At 52.3% G+C, this 15503-nt stretch overlaps 3 protein-coding genes across 3 annotated transcripts; all 3 read right to left on the bottom strand.

The window, feature by feature from the left end:
• Positions 1–1438: 1438 nt before the first annotated feature.
• Positions 1439–5144, bottom strand: CORC01_06425 (calcium-translocating P-type ATPase; the record flags this gene model as incomplete). Its single annotated transcript, XM_022618066.1, has 5 exons — positions 1439–2029; positions 2084–2299; positions 2398–3555; positions 3597–4027; positions 4079–5144. 5 exons carry the CDS (start codon positions 5142–5144, stop codon positions 1439–1441), a joined length of 3462 nt encoding a protein of 1153 aa, XP_022475378.1.
• A 3621-nt stretch (positions 5145–8765) lies between these two features.
• Positions 8766–9965, bottom strand: CORC01_06424 (uncharacterized protein; the record flags this gene model as incomplete). Its single annotated transcript, XM_022618065.1, has 2 exons — positions 8766–8797; positions 8885–9965. 2 exons carry the CDS (start codon positions 9963–9965, stop codon positions 8766–8768), a joined length of 1113 nt encoding a protein of 370 aa, XP_022475377.1.
• Positions 9966–10684: 719 nt separating this feature from the next.
• Positions 10685–12530, bottom strand: CORC01_06423 (amino acid permease; the record flags this gene model as incomplete). Its single annotated transcript, XM_022618064.1, has 3 exons — positions 10685–11327; positions 11392–12242; positions 12339–12530. 3 exons carry the CDS (start codon positions 12528–12530, stop codon positions 10685–10687), a joined length of 1686 nt encoding a protein of 561 aa, XP_022475376.1.
• Positions 12531–15503: the final 2973 nt, after the last annotated feature.

The raw sequence follows: 15503 nt of genomic DNA, 5'->3' as shown, positions 1-15503 counted from the left end.
AACCTTAAACTCGATATCTAACTGAAACTATAGATCAATAGGCTAGGGCCCCCTCCTCGTGACGGCATTCGCTAGAGATGTGCAACCGAGACTCTCTAGACTTCACTTCGGCTTTTCCGGACTCCATGATAAGACTGACGATGGACTCCTGGCCCGTTTTTTGCCGCTACTCTCATAGTTAGTATGTCCGCGCGGTAGTGGATCCAGAATCGGGTATGAAGATGATTGAATCCAGTCCGTATTGGGATAAAATATCCATACAATGTATGGATTTGCTCTGTTCGTCGTAATTAACCCCCGTGGCAGGGTTGCCACGGAGCTTCCGGATCGGGGAGTTCTCACCCACCCGAGCAATCCTTCCACCTCGCACTCATGGCTTCACCCGAAACTCTAACGCAAGCCTCTAGCGCTTTCCTGGCCGCCTATTCTTAACCGATAGCAGCTGCCCATTGAAGGGCAGACCTTGTGTCTTGTGCGTTGTGGCAATAAAGGTTACAGTTAAGGCTGAGCGAAAAAAAAACGGCGACCGGTCCTAGTCATTGCAATCACATATGCTCCAAAGTCTGAAATACGGCAATATCTAGAAGAAGTTTGTTCAGAATGCGCACCACAGGACGGGAATGGAGGCTGCGTGCGATCGATCTGCGAACGGGCTGCAACTTGAGTAGCCAGCCGAGCCACGTGAGTAAAATTTGGAGTATTTCCAGTTGCGCAGGACGATTGGTCACTGGCCTTGACGGATGGAATGGTCGATCAATTTCATCCTACTCGGTTTTGACAGCGTCAGCAGCTGTGTCCGGAAACCGAGGTTTGACTAACTGCCGACGCGCTCCGGGTGATTTAGGTATCATTCAGTACTTGAGCGCCTCACTTCGCCATGCATACATGTAACGTTGGTTTGTGTACACCGGTACTGGCTGTAGGAGAAGCATCGACAGCCAGACCAAGACTTGAAAAGAGATGTAACCATGATATTTAGATATGAGCCATCGTCATCAAACTGAAGGAAAACGCCTGCTCTCAGCCGAAAAAAGCTTCATGGAGCACGGTTTGACCTGTGACATTGATTCTGCTTCCGTAAAGAGTGTCCTGGAATCTAGATTCACAAGCTTGAACCCTTGATCATGATTTGAAACGTCCCGTCTAACTCTGTACATTTTCACACACTTGGCCTTAAAATATGTCTTGATATTATTTCTTCCCTTCTATTTATGCTCATGTAGCGATAGTCTTTTCAGTCGTCAGGTGTCCCACTGTTTCCAAGCTAACTAAGCCCCTCGTTGAAAATAAGACTCCGTCAACGGCACCAGACTCTGACGGAGACCAACAGAATGCCGCCCAAACTTCCGAAATAAATCCAGCGACCGCACAAACCGTAGCTTCGTCTAGGGCCAAGGCCTTTCTCAACCGATAGCCATTCCCCTTCCTGCCCTTCGTATCAAGGCTGTCGACCCTTTTCCTCCAGAGGAGCGATCACAATGGTGGCGGGTACCTCCTCGTCTGCTGTGGTCGTCTCTCGTGGCTTTCTCTTGAATAACCTGCCAACAGGAGCAAATGCCCTTCCAAGAAATCTGTAGACCAGGACGAAAGGCTTCCCGAGAAAGACCGCCACCTTTTCGAACCAGACATCAGGGAAAATGCGAACCAACACACCCCAGGGCAAAGACATGAGAGCGATCACGATGGAGATCGCCCACTGAGTTCCGTCGAGGCCACCTTCCTTGATCTCAAAGACACGCCCACCAATGAATACGATTCCGACTTGCAGACCGACCATCAAGAGATTGATAAAGATGAAGAACTGGTTGCGGTGGACACCCTCCAGAACGTTGAACTTGTTATCCAGTCGTCGGTTGTTGAATTCATTGAAGATTTGCATCCAAACAAATGTGTTGAAAATCACCGTATCGAGCTGCAGCATTTGGTCCTCGCTGTTTCGGTCATAGTTGAGAATCTCAGGGCCGGCAAAGTAAAGCGTGAGTGTGATGATGAGTTGGAAAATGGCTTGACCAATGATCATCTTCCACATCTGGAGCAGGTTGTTAGCTATGCTTCCAGATATGAACAGCAGGGATGCACTTACGTTGATTGTAATCAGTGGAGCGTCCTTCCTTTGAGGTGGCCGGTCTAGAATCTTGTCTGTCGGGGGGTCCGTCGCAAGTGCGAGCGCGGCAAAGGTGTCCATGATGAGATTGACCCAAAGCAGTTGAACAGCCTTCAGCACCGGCTCCATGTGAGGATCATACATGGCGGTGATGAACGCCAGCATTACAGCAGTAATGTTGACGGTAATTTGGAACTATACGACAGCCCAGTCAGTAACCTATAGTGCTGATGCAAAGTTGAGAAGAAAGTGACAGCTCGATGGCTGATCCCCTCAAGGGCACAGAGACTTACCTGAAGGAACTTTTGGACAGCGTCATTAACTGCACGACCCCACTTGAGTGCAGTCACAATCGATGCAAAGTTATCGTCCATGAGCACAATCGCAGAAGCCTCCTTGGCAACTTCGGTACCTGAAATGCCCATAGAAAAGCCAACATCTGCAGCCTTGAGAGCTGGAGCGTCGTTCGTGCCATCACCCGTAACAGCGACCGTTTCCCCGAGGGCCTTCAATCTTGTCACGAGAATGCGCTTGTCCTCAGGAGACGAACGAGCCAACACCTGTAGCTTTGGAAGGATGTTGTTCATATCCTCGTCGGAAAGCTTCCTGAAAGCCGGTCCTTCCATAATCACTCCTTGGGATCCCGTGAAGATACCGCACTGGGTCGCGATGGCTTCAGCAGTGACGATGTTGTCGCCAGTAACCATGCGAACAGTGACGCCAGCATGTTGCGCAAGTCTAACCGCCTCAGGGACACCTGCTCGGACTGGGTCTTGAATTCCGACAATGCCCAGGAACACCAGGTCAGAAGGTGTCAGCAGAGACTCGAGCTTGACGTGCCCATCCTCTGAAGGCATGTTTGCAGGCGGCCACTGGGGGTAATCCTTGTACACGATGCCAATAGTGCGGAGGGAGCGGCGGGCGTATTCATTGATGGTCGATTCCAGCGACTGTCGCTCCGTGACTGTCATGGCATCCTCGGCCAGCGTCTCCAGATCAGTCTTGGAGACACAGTACCCAAGAAGAATCTCGGAGGCACCCTTGACCAGTACACGATATCCCTTGGAAGTGTCGGGAAGCTTGATCACCGCAGCCATACACTTCCTTCCAGAGTCAAAGGGAAGCATCTGCACAACCTGTTCATTGGCACGGGCCTCAGCAAGCGATTGCAGACCGAGGTGGTCCTTCGCCAGTTGAAGGAGGGCGGTCTCGGTCTTGGATCCGATGAAAGTTGCTTGGCCATCCTCTTGACCCTCGAACGCCGTGGAGTTCACCGCAACAGATTGAACGATGAGTTCCTTGGTCGCCGTGGGCAGGCCCGCGGCCCAGGCAGTAACGTGAGGTGTTCCTGAGGTCTTCTCGTTCTCGGACTGGGCAAAAGCCGTGAAGCTGCTGGTTGAAAAGGTGCCGGCCACAACCGTCATCTTGTTGGTCGTCTGTCTCCTCGTCAGCTGCTGGTTGATTGACGTAACCTCACGGTGGATGATCCTACCAAAGTGCCTGTCTTATCCGAACAGATTGTTGTCGCATTACCCATGGTTTCACATGATCGAAGAACACGAACGAGATTATTCTCCTTGAGCAGCTTCGTAGTCGCGAATGCGAGGGCCAGGGTGACAGCCAGTGGCAGACCTTCAGGTACTGCTACAGCAATGATTGCAATAGCAACTACAAGCAGATCCATGAAAGTCGATGCCTTTTCTGCTGGTGGTCTGTGATCTCCGGGAAGACTGGCGACGAATCTGAACAGCAGAATGAAGAACATCAGAGCCGATGCGCCTCCGCCGAGCTTGGCGATAGCGATGGCAAGTCGTTCAAGCTTCTTTTGGAGAGGCGTAGCTTCGATATCGTAGCGTACTGACATCATGATCTTGCCAAAGCTGCTGTGGACACCGATGGAAGTGCAAAGGTAAGTTCCCATGCCTAAAATCCGTGAGCAAAACCTCGATAAAGAATGGAGAATCGGCGACGTACCTTCGAGGACCTTGGATCCTGAGATGATAAAGGGGTCCAGGTCATCATGATTGTTGTGTTTCGAGTCCAGGTACTTCATGACTTGGTCGCCAGCAGTCTTCTTGAGAACGTCGGACTCACCAGTAGCCGAAGACTCGTCGCACTTCACTTCGTGGCCTTCAATCAGGATGCCATCGGCAGGAACCATATCACCAGGCTCCAAATGGAGCACCTCCCCAACAAGTATCTCGTTGACATTGATCATGACTGATCTTCCGGAACGAATGACCTTGACTTGACGGTCATCCTTCTTGGTATTCAGCCTGACAAATGCCTTCTCTTTCTGCCAGTCGTTGTGGGATCCAACGAGGACGACGATGATGACCGCAGCGCAGATGGCGACACCTTCAACCCAGTCGACGGAAGCAGGTGCGCCGGCAGGTCTTTCCACGCCGAGGGTCTCGTACAATCCGAGTGCTAGAGAGATAATTCCGGCAACGGTCAAGAGAATGAGTACCGTTTCGTTAAAGGCAATCCACATCAGCTTCCATATCGACTTGGGCTTCTTTGGGGGGAGCACGTTGCGCCCGTACACGCGAGTACGATCAACGAAAGGTGCTCCAGAAGACGGCACATGCTTCTCGGTCGATGGCGAAGCCGGTTTGCCAAAGTTGTGGCTGTCAACTGCCTCATTGAAGCTAATTCTGGACCTGACGCCTGCTTCGTCGACGCTAAGACCGCTCCGCACGTCGGTTTGGACGCCGCGAGCGATGCCCCGCAGCCCGCCGAGAGCTCTGAATGCTGAAAGCGACTTGGGGTTCAGCAATTTGTTTAGTTGACCAGGGGAAAAGGCAAACGGATTATTGTCCACGTGAAAGTCACGTTCCGTGCCGGGATCGGGACTCAGAGACGACTCAACGTCCTCAAGGTCGAGGCTTGCACCAGCAGTACTGGGAGCAGCGGTTGTGCCGGACGGCGTGAGAAACGGGTTGGACCCGTCCGGAGCAATGGTGTCGGCATTACTTGTGGCCCGCGAACGGGAGTCCGCATGTGGGGGGTTGGGGCTGAGAAACTTGCCAGCCATCATGAAGGGGTGTCATGTATGGCCCGGTAGAAAAAGAGAAAGTGTTGTCGAGCTCGAAAGCAAGGCGTGCCGAATAAGCGGCGCCCAGAGAATATGAATACTCTTTCGACGGCAGCTTTCGCCGGGCTACCTCCTCCAAGCTTGACCATTCAACCTCAACTTCCTCATAGCTCTCCACTTTCCGACAGAGCGGCAAAAGCAAAAGATCTTGGACCCCGGCCAACCAGCACTGCCACACTCCAAGAGACACATTACTGACGAATCGATATTCTTGGTCCCATCTGATAAGCCCGGATTAGGTAGATTGGGGCCGGGACGCGTCCTGACAAGCTTAAACAAGTAGGCATAGCACCGTGTGTGTGGAGAGATGACCCTCCGGAATGCGGCCCAGATCAGCCTCAGAAACCAACGGACAGCACATGATGCAGGCTTGGCAGTGTAGAAGAGCGTTCACAAGAGCTCTGGTTGATAATCAAGAGGAGCTAGAGGTGTGAAGCTTGAAGAAATTGGGAAGGAGGAGGCGAGAAACAGGAGGAGTAGCTGGCGATTGGCAGAAACCTTAGCAGAGACAGGGGGTGAATGAGGGATTTTTAAGCAAAGAATAAGCGAGATGATGGCAGGATCAGACGGGTTTGCGCGAGGAGGAGAAGGTTTAGCCGTACACGAACAGGCAAGAGTCTAGATAGCACGGGTTTTTCTTCTGTTCTTCACATTGAAAACAAGCCAAGAGTCGGGGGAAAAGAGGGGTTTCAAATCCTATTTGGCGACCGGCAAACAAAAAAGTTCTCCGATGTGTCGTTGGCGACATAACAGGAGCTTCAATGGAAGGTCAGGCAGAGCACGTGTGCGGTCGATACGACCTCGCCAACTCTTTCCCTGTCACCTCACCTCGCGAGATCCTGCTTGTAGTCCCTTGGGATGGGGGTAACCCCACCCGATTAGCAAGTGTTTTCTGCTTTCTTTTGGCTGCTCAGCGGCTTTCGGGCGGAGTAACCTCATGTTCATCATCCTCCGCATCGGTTCCCGCGCGCGCTTTGACTCGGGCGGGTTCATGTTACAAAGCTGTTGAAATGCGTGGCACTTTGTTTTTTGTCTTGAAAGCTGTCGTTCTCGCCGGACAATCTCTCTCATGCTTGCATGTTATGATGAAATGCAATGAGCATTGTCAAGACAGAGTGATCGCATTGAAAATGGTCCTCTTACATGCACAGCCCGGCCAAGAGTCTCGAAGAGCCTCACAGTGATACAGAGTCTGGGCTTTGCGCGGAAAACTGATGTATCTTCACAGAGCCCGAGACCGGTCAGGCGCCGAGCCGAAAGCCCCTCTTCTGCTGATCACACCTGCTGCTGCATCGCAATGGAGGGCCAAGAGTTTGCTTGATCCATGGCCTCACCATGTCGATTTCGAATCTGGCGTCAATTCTCAGCTCGCAAATGTTACCATTGAGTTGGTGCTACGTACTCTGAGCTCGGAAGCCACTGTAGCCGAAGAGAGAGACCCAGATACCCGGCCGGCAGTACGGATAATTACTGGCACAAATTGGTGAGCGCTTACGCTTACGCTCTACGCCGGCGGTAGGTTGCAATCTAGCACGTAGGGAAATTTGACCCTGCAATTGACTCGCGCGCTCGCCTACCCTCCGGCGTGCAACTTTGACCGCCAATTCACCAGGCAGTATCCCGGATGGCGTCAGATTGCATTTCAACATTGGCAAAATAGGTAGACTGCGGTACTCGTCATCTCGACTGCGGCTCTTTGTCTTCAGGATAATCTGCCGTCCATCACCAGTGAACTTTAGCGATCTTGGATTTTGTTTGAGAGTTCCATCTTCCAAACCACTCCCTCATCGTAATGTATCCACATTCACAATGGCGCAGGATCTTTTACTCCCAGCCTTCAGGTATCCAATTTCAAGCAACCAACGCGTGAAGTAATATCCCACTCGGCAGTAGTATTGCAACGGCGCTTGCGGAATCCTTGCCTAGTTTCTACTAAGAAGAAGCCAGACTCTAATGCTTCAACTGTTCAGTAGTGTTAATGGTTCTACAGAACTGATAGCAAAGCGAACATCTGTCAATGACACGATGTTGAGCAAGTTTTGGCCGCTGCGTGACTAGTTGCTTGACGGAGTATGAACACCATTACAGCTATTCAAAATAGCCTATGTTGCTCATAGATGTAGCGCATAATTGTCATTACGTGCATACTTCTGGTTCTGGACAAGACTGAAGATATAGTACGAGTGTACGAGCAAAGGCAGTCGATTGATGAACGTTAATAGATTACTAGAAAGACGACCTGTGTAGGGGTGCAGCCGAGTTCATTTTGCAGACGAGTTGAAATACATATTGCACCGGCACCGGATAAGGTAATTGTTAAGAGCCTCAACAGTCACCAGCTAGACTTAACACCAGGTGCTCTGGATTCAGATATATCCGGAAACGTTTCATCGATGAGTTTGTTGGCGGAATTTTGAGTCAACAACATTCATTTCGCAATCGAAATTATTTAGGTAGAGGCGATTTCGCAATTTAATTATGAGGAGGGTGCTGGCAATCGCCACTTCTTGGGTCCCATGCTTCGAAGCTGGTAAGTCCCTCCCTGTCAAGATCAAAACTTTCCGTAGACGACCAAATACTGACTGACACATTATCCTGTCTTTCAAGAACCATGGATTCTCCTAACAATAATGTCGCACTCGTTTTCAGGGCTAGTGGGATCTCCAGATGGACCGTCGCAAATAATCTCTTCTACGGAAGTGCCGTTAATATCGTTGGAAAGAAGATGGGGTTCCAACTGACGCTTTCAACGTGAAAACTCTGGTATGGGACGAACGCCTTCAACTCTCATACCACTTCGCGCAAGGGCGCCAGCAAACATCAGAATGTGTGGAACTGGTACGACATGGTATCGGCTTACGGCAGCAGAGGCATCGCCAAATCATATGACAGACTACCAGCACTCTTGGGACTCGCCATTGTGATGGAGAAATACACTTGACGGCGTGTCGAATTATGGTGAAATCGCCCACATTATGGGTTACTCTTGAGACGAAGTGGGAAGTGGCGTGAACCTCAATCGGATGGCTTCCGCGCTCCAATTTGGAGCTGGGTGTCTTTGGAAAGAGCTGTCATAATGCCCGAGGTCGCGAGGATTTTGCCCTCGGGAAATAAGATGGAGATTGTGGTGAAGGTCATTCGAGCAGAGACAATGCCACTCGGCCGAGACCTGAGGAGCATGTTGAAATTGGGACACCTGCAATTGACTGGGAAACGGAGGACTCATCTAAGAAGGGACCCAGGGGTTTCGGGTTATCAGGCGTTTTCGACCTAGCTTAAAGAAGTACATGTAGCCATTGATTTCCTGTAAGAAGAGGGAGAAAGTGTCGGATTAGCAGTGTTTGACAAAGATTACCATGGGAACGATAACCCTCCCTATCATTTGCAGGCAGCGAGAAGGGCGAAAGAGCCCGTTCGTTGGTAGGGTCTACTACTAGAGTCGATGGACCGACCACAAAAGTTTCGCCATGTTGTACTCTTGCGCACAGAAGGATATCCAAGCAAAGGCTGGTTCACACACGTCGAGGAAGATGCGATCCTGATTCTCTGAGTGACTAGCTCGGCCTACATGCTGGCGGGGATCATATGTAGCCATACTACAGTGAATTGTCAGAAATTTCGTCACAGATTAGTCAAGAGGTGGACAACAAATGTCGTTGGTTATAATCAGGTACCATGCGTACCGCTGGTCACAGCATAAATCATTGTTCCAAACTCATCTAGGTCCTCTAGCCACGCATCAACTCTAGTTCGCCTTTGAAAGACTTCGATTTCGCCAAAATCTTCAGGCATAGGCCAAAGTTCGTCAATTTGTAGCCAACTCTCTGGCCATTCCGCTTCTTGAAGATCATATCTGCCCTCCCAGTCCTGCCGCACCCGAGTCTCCCACAAGGCTTTACACGCCGGCGCCAGTAACCCGCGTAACTCAGTGGCAAGGTGGGTAGGCAGACCGTCGTGTGTCAATAGGGCGCTGTCGAAGAGACACATCGTGAAGAGCGTTCTCCGCTTAGCTTCGGCGGCAATCCAGCACTCCCATCTGGGACGAATATCATCCTCCTCAGAAACGCACATGAGGCCCTTTTTCGCTACTGCACACGCGAGCTCCTGTGTGTTCATCATGGCTTCGCTGAGGAATGAATCATAGCTTCTCCCGAATTTGAAAAAGATGACCATGGCGTAGATGAGGTGTGCCTGGAATGCCGCAAGTAGGGTCATGTCATCGTCGGTCGTGTGTTGTCCTAAAAGCCTTGCCATCTCTACCTTGATTCTGTCGGCTGCGACCTCAGTTGCCCCCACATCAGGCTTGTTGCATTCATGAATGACAGAAAAGCAAGTTGATAATGGATGGCTTGATGGCAGAGTTACTTGAGACCAGTGGACAAAGGGAGGGACCTTGCAGCCGCGGATAGAAGAGTTGGCGTAAGATTCTAGAATCCTATGGATGAAGGTCGATATGCTCGGTGTGTAGTTCTTTGCCTTTTGTCCTGGCATGGGGACGAAATTGTTCAGCCATCGATTCGCTATGTCATCAGCATTGATGGTGCAAATGAGTTCTAAGTCCGAGAAGTCGAACAGATTTGGCTGATGGATGCCTGACTGAGGATTCGTCCAGGAGAAAATGCTCGTCTGGCCTGACGGGACCATTTGAGAGGGTGTGAGCACACCGTTCGTTTCCTCAGTCGCGGATGTTATGGCTGCGCGGTTCGCATCAACGTCGGCCTCAGTATACGAACCAGCAGCACCCGGCGCGGATGAAGGGATCATCTGAGTCTGGGGATAGAGACATGGGAGGCTCCGCTGTTGGCACCGGGAACACGCTACAGCTTTCCGGTCGCATTTGACTTTGGCGCTCGCGCATGACTGGCATGCCTTTTGTCGCGAGGTTGAGTACCTGGTGGGCCGCATCGCTAAGCTACCAGTTGCTTTATTTCTTTTTGGAGAATCTGACCATCTTGGACCCGGTGGGCAGAGCCGGTTTCGCAGTGGGGGCCTGTCTAAGTGAGGTGAAGTTGCATCGAATAAACCGTGAATCTGCAATGGAAACGAATTTCCCCGCAAGTTCAAGCGAGGCGGGGAAGATGGGGTTTACGTAATAGAGAACTAGGTATACCGTTGTGTACAGTGTACACGTGTAGTAGTTGGTCAGAAGCTTAAGGTTGGCGTCGGAACAATATTATGGTGAGAAGAACGGAATTAGCAGAAGTAATACTTGGTTCTGGGTGTGATTTGAACACACGACCTGCAGGACCGCGGGAATGGTGCCTGCCGCTTTCCCTGCTGAGCTACCAGAACACAGAATTGGCCATACTTACGGCAGAAGATTAAGCGGGTGGCTTCTTGTAGTCTGTTGGAAGGATTTGGCACGGTTCCTAACAATGAAGGGGCACAGGTCAATAAGGAAGAATATTCGCCGCATGTTTGACAGAAATTCGTTGTCATTAGAACAGTTAATCACATAGTTATCGTAATGCTAGCAGCAACTTTTACCACATCTTTTCCCAAGTTCTCCTGACGAAAGACATCTCAGCCAATCTCGCCCTCTCCACCTCCTCGATGCCACCCTCCTCCCAGTGACGACACTCGGCATCAACCTCAGCCTTTCCGCTGATAAGATCAGCCTCCTTGGGTTGGACGAACCTGGTTCTCTTCAGAACCTTCCAAATGACAAAGGTGAGAACACCAAAGGCGAGACCAAAGTAGGAGGTGATGAAGCCTCGCACGCTGAAGGGGTAGAAATTGTCGAAACCGACAAAGATGAGGGCCAGGATGCCCAAGAGCAGCGCCAGGCCAGGGAAGTAAGGCGTCCAGGGAGCGAGATAGGGAAGTGTCTCGGGAGGGAAGTTCTGGGCGACTCGGGCGCGGTAGAAGCCCATGTAGGTGATGAGCATAAAGGTATAGGTCATGATCAAGGCGGTCGTGGTCAGGTCGACGAACCAGAAGAAGACGTCGACGGCGCTGTTGGAAGAGACCAGGAAGGTGATACAGGAGATGGCGGTGACGACGAGGACAGAATAGATGGGGACGCCGGCCTTGGTGCACTTCAGCAGGAATCTGGGGGCCTGGCCGTCGCGAGCAAGACCATAGAGGGTGCGGGAAGTCGCATAGAGGTAAGCGTTACCGCAAGACCTTTGAAAGATTGTTAGCAGGGGACGTAGTTGAATGTATGAGAAGGAGCTGGAAGATGACTCACCATCCAGAGAGCAAAATGAAAGCATTAATGATATCAGGAAGAGCCTTAATGTGGAGGTTCTTGATACCGACAACCCAAGGGGAAGCGCCAGCTCCAGGCTCACCATTCTCGATGGCGCCCAGCAAGCCGGGATCGCGCGAGCTGCAGATGATGCCGACGCACAGGACACCGACAACGTAGAAACCGACCAGGCGGTAGAAGATGAGCTTGGCGACGCGGGGGATGGTGCGGCGGGGGTTCTGGATCTCACCAGCGGCGAGGGCGATCATGTCGGGGCCGGCAATGGTGAAGGCGGCGTAGATGACGACCTTCCAGAATCCCAGAAACCTTCCTGTCGACCCGTCGGTGAAGTATGCGTGGATGTAGTTGCCATCGCCCCAGTTGCGGAATCCGTAGGCGTAGTTTGCGGGGTTGCCGCCGGACATGGTGACGAGAGTGATGAGACACAGGCCGATGAGCAGGATGACCTTTGTCGAAGCCATGATGAACTCGGATTCTCCGTAGTACTTGACAGCAATCAAGTTGACCGCCACGCACGAAACAATGGCCACGGCAATCCAGGCAGCTGGGTTGATGTCCGCGTTCCAGTATTGGATGACCGTTGCGACAGCGCTATATTCCGTACAGACCAACATGAGACCGGCGAAGAAGTACGTCCATCCCATGGCGAAACCGAGGGCAGGGTCAACAAAGCGAGAGGCGAGTTCGAAAATGGTGCCGCGAATGGGCAGGTAGGCGCACATTTCGGCGACAGAGAGGTTAAGCGGCCAGATGAAGAGGAGACCCCAGAAAGCGTAACCGAGAACGAGGGAGAGAGGGCCGGCCTTGGACAAGACACCACCAATACCGACCTGAAAAAAACAACATAAGTATTAGCATTTCCTGATTGTGGCACTGTAAAAAAATAAAATAAAATAAGCAGCACCAAAGACCGCGAGAGAACCTACCCAGAGACCGGTACCAATGGAACCTCCAATGGCCATGAGCTGGACATGGCGAGGGCTCAGACCACGCTGAGTCTCACCGTATTGTTGAGCAACGGCAGCCGCGGTTCCGGACATGACCGTCCCGAGCTTGTTGCTGTTGGTGCTGTCGGCGCGGCTGAGGCCGACAGTCTTTTCATCCATCCCAGAAGCCATGTTGGGCGGGCAATGGTAGAAGAGATCTTTGTTTGGTGATCCGGCGTCCGACTGTCTAAAAACGCAACTCGTCCAAGTTTGGCTGAGTGAGGTCGGGGAGCACCACTCTCAAAGACGCCGAGCAGATCGAATGGGATACGACTTAAACACGAGTGGTCAACCCAGACGGGCTTGGAGGGCATGTATTCTATATAGATGAGTTCGTTGCATGCCCCTGGCCCGACGCTACCATGCGTCCGGCGGCCCCCCTTTCCCTCCCTGGTTAGCTTGCCAACCTTCATCTGACGTCTCCCGGTTCCTGGGAGAAACAAGCCAGTACGCCATATTACCACTGGGTATGTGTGTATGTGACTTACTCGGGTCATGATAGACAAGACCAACGGATGGTGCCCCCGTCTAGTAGGGAGACCCGCAGAGATAAGCACAGCGCGCCGGGGATGGGTGGCAGCTTGCTGGGGCGATCAAAGTGTGGATATGGGCGCGCGGGGGGGCGCTCGAGGAGCGAGGAAGGATCTCTGCTGGGGGGGGCAACATCAGAGCGGACAATACCGACGATAACGGAGAGACAGTCGTCTCGTCGAGAGCATCTAACGCGCTCCATCCCAATGAAGATGCCCCCATTCCCACGTTTTGATTAGCCCTCGAGGGCCCACTGACGTACACATCCGAATTCCGCGCCTGGCTGACATCGCAGCAACGGGCCAACGGCAGGCCACGAGATGAGAATCACCTCAAGCTTTGGGGTAAGACGAAGAAGCTGCCGACGATAGCCACTGATCGAAAAGAGGAGACGCGGTGGAACTGGAACAAGTGGTAGAACCAGGGGGGGCCAGAAAAATCCCCGGCAGTCGTCGATTGGGCGGCCCACGTATCAAGCATTTGCTGAGACTTTTTGCTCCTTCAAGCTCCCAATTGGCATCGAGCTGACGTGCCTCGACTTGTCTGCAAAACCCCTCCAAGGCCCTCAAGCCTCAGGCCTTTGGCCTGTAGCCAACTCATTGCCTAGTGTCTTGGCAATGGGTCGAGCGATTTCCGACGTCGGACTCGGCCATAGGATCAGGGAAGAAAGACCCCTCCATTATCCGATAGATGTCGAGTTGATGGTTGGCTGAAGACTGAAAAAGACCGAAAGGAACCCTTGGAGAAGCGCGGGTGAGAGGCGAAAACCTGGGGCTTAGCTCCAATTTCTGCCGACAAACGACCGCGTGCCGTATCCGTGCTGCAGTGTGCCGGCGGCCACGCCGAAACGGTGTGAAGCTCCCTCGAGGAACGCGGCAGCAGAGCTTTGCTTAGCTCCGGGTTGGCATGTCCATGTCATATTCCGCACCTTTCCCGTCAACGAGGAGAGCATGGCGGGATGATTTGCGGTGTCATTGCAGGAGAAGCTGCATAGAAAGCGGGTAGAAGCCCGACCAGACCAGCTGCAGGCCCAATAATGAACGCAGCGCGGTCTGGCGTCGTCAACCACGGATGGCGGGATTGTTCAGGGACTGACTCGCCGGCCTGCAGAGTGCAGACTGCAGGATTCGGAATGCCGTACCTGGCTTGTTCCTAGGGCGCGCATTGTCTTGGCTTTCAACACTCTCGATCAGCTAGAACGCGGCTTTCAAGACGAGACAGACTGACAGAGACCTGATAGAAATCATATGACAGTGGAGTGGTGCCAGGCACTAACGGATCCCCGTCTCGTCATCCGGGGAAATTCACTATCACCGCGCGAACCCTCTTTTTTGAATGTGTTTTATTACGTACATTTGGTTGTATTATATGGGGCCATGCGCCCAAGATAGGATCCAGTCCGAGAGGGGCCGCCGCGCTCGACGGCTGACCGATCAAAACCAGCTTGGCTCAAGAGGAAGATAGTGACAGGCTGGTATGCCGTTTGCAAAATAGATGATCAAGACCGGGAGCAAAAAACACGGGGAAGCGGCGCGCTTGCGTGGGGTCTTTGAGATTCGGGACGAGGGTCCTGTGTGTGGGATGTTCTCACCGAGACGATTGACAAGTGCAGCCAGCAAGTACATGTATTAAAACATTACAACGGTAATCTTGACTCCGGGCTGAATATGCTTCGTTATATGTTCCTTTGCATTCCAAGAACGCGCGTTTGACAACCTGGCAGGCAGGCGGATATAATCGGATCGTCCAAAGCGCATTCCCGGCTGTAAGGTCGACACTGCGGCCGGCGCAGAGACAGGCCCGGTCCCAAACTCTCGGGGCACCGCCATCTGAAAGTGAGAGAGATTAGGAGAGGAAAAGAGGTGGTGTGAGCCGGGAACCCGTTCCGGTTCCCCTCGAGTGCAAGAACCGGCTACGTGCCGGCCACCACTCTGCAGCACCGCCGCCCCCGTTGATCAATATTCAAAGTCGTCATTCACGATTCACTTCTCTCACTTACAGTCCGTAGACGATACGGATAGATGCGATTGCATTCAAAATTCAATGGGGTAAGATGAGAAAAAATATCGGGTCTTCCCGGCGGACCCTGTCAGGCCCATGAAAATGCATGAAATCTCGCAAAGTTTCGACTACCCATCGTTGCTCAATCGCGGTCCGTACTAGATGGACACTAACAGGCCTCATTCCTCGAATTCGAACGCCTCCGTCATCTACGGATACGCGCGTTATATGTGCTTTCTAGCGTCACGTTGAAGGGGCGGCCTTCCCATCCTCTGTCTCTGTCTCTCTGTCTCCGTTTCTCTCTCTAACATCTCCCCCTCTTAACCCCTCTCATCCGTCGACAAGTTGCCTGATTGCACAGGGTATCACGGTAAGAAAAAAAACAGCAATCTAGACTTCCGCCGCGGTGACCGTGACTGTGATGGTCTCCTCGCTGCTCCCCTTGGAGGTCAGAGTCTCAACAACGGTCGCCGGTTCAGCATCATCCTCTTCCCCTTCATCCTCGACCTCTCTTCCCGACGAGTCTACCTGTCGCCGACCGCCGCGCCGCCATCGCCCCTTCAACCAACGCCG

This window comes from Colletotrichum orchidophilum (assembly GCF_001831195.1).
Source record: "Colletotrichum orchidophilum strain IMI 309357 chromosome Unknown Scaffold_48.1, whole genome shotgun sequence".
NCBI lineage: Eukaryota > Fungi > Ascomycota > Sordariomycetes > Glomerellales > Glomerellaceae > Colletotrichum > Colletotrichum orchidophilum.
Note: the sequence above shows the minus strand (reverse complement) of the source record. Positions and strands in the feature narration are given on the sequence as shown.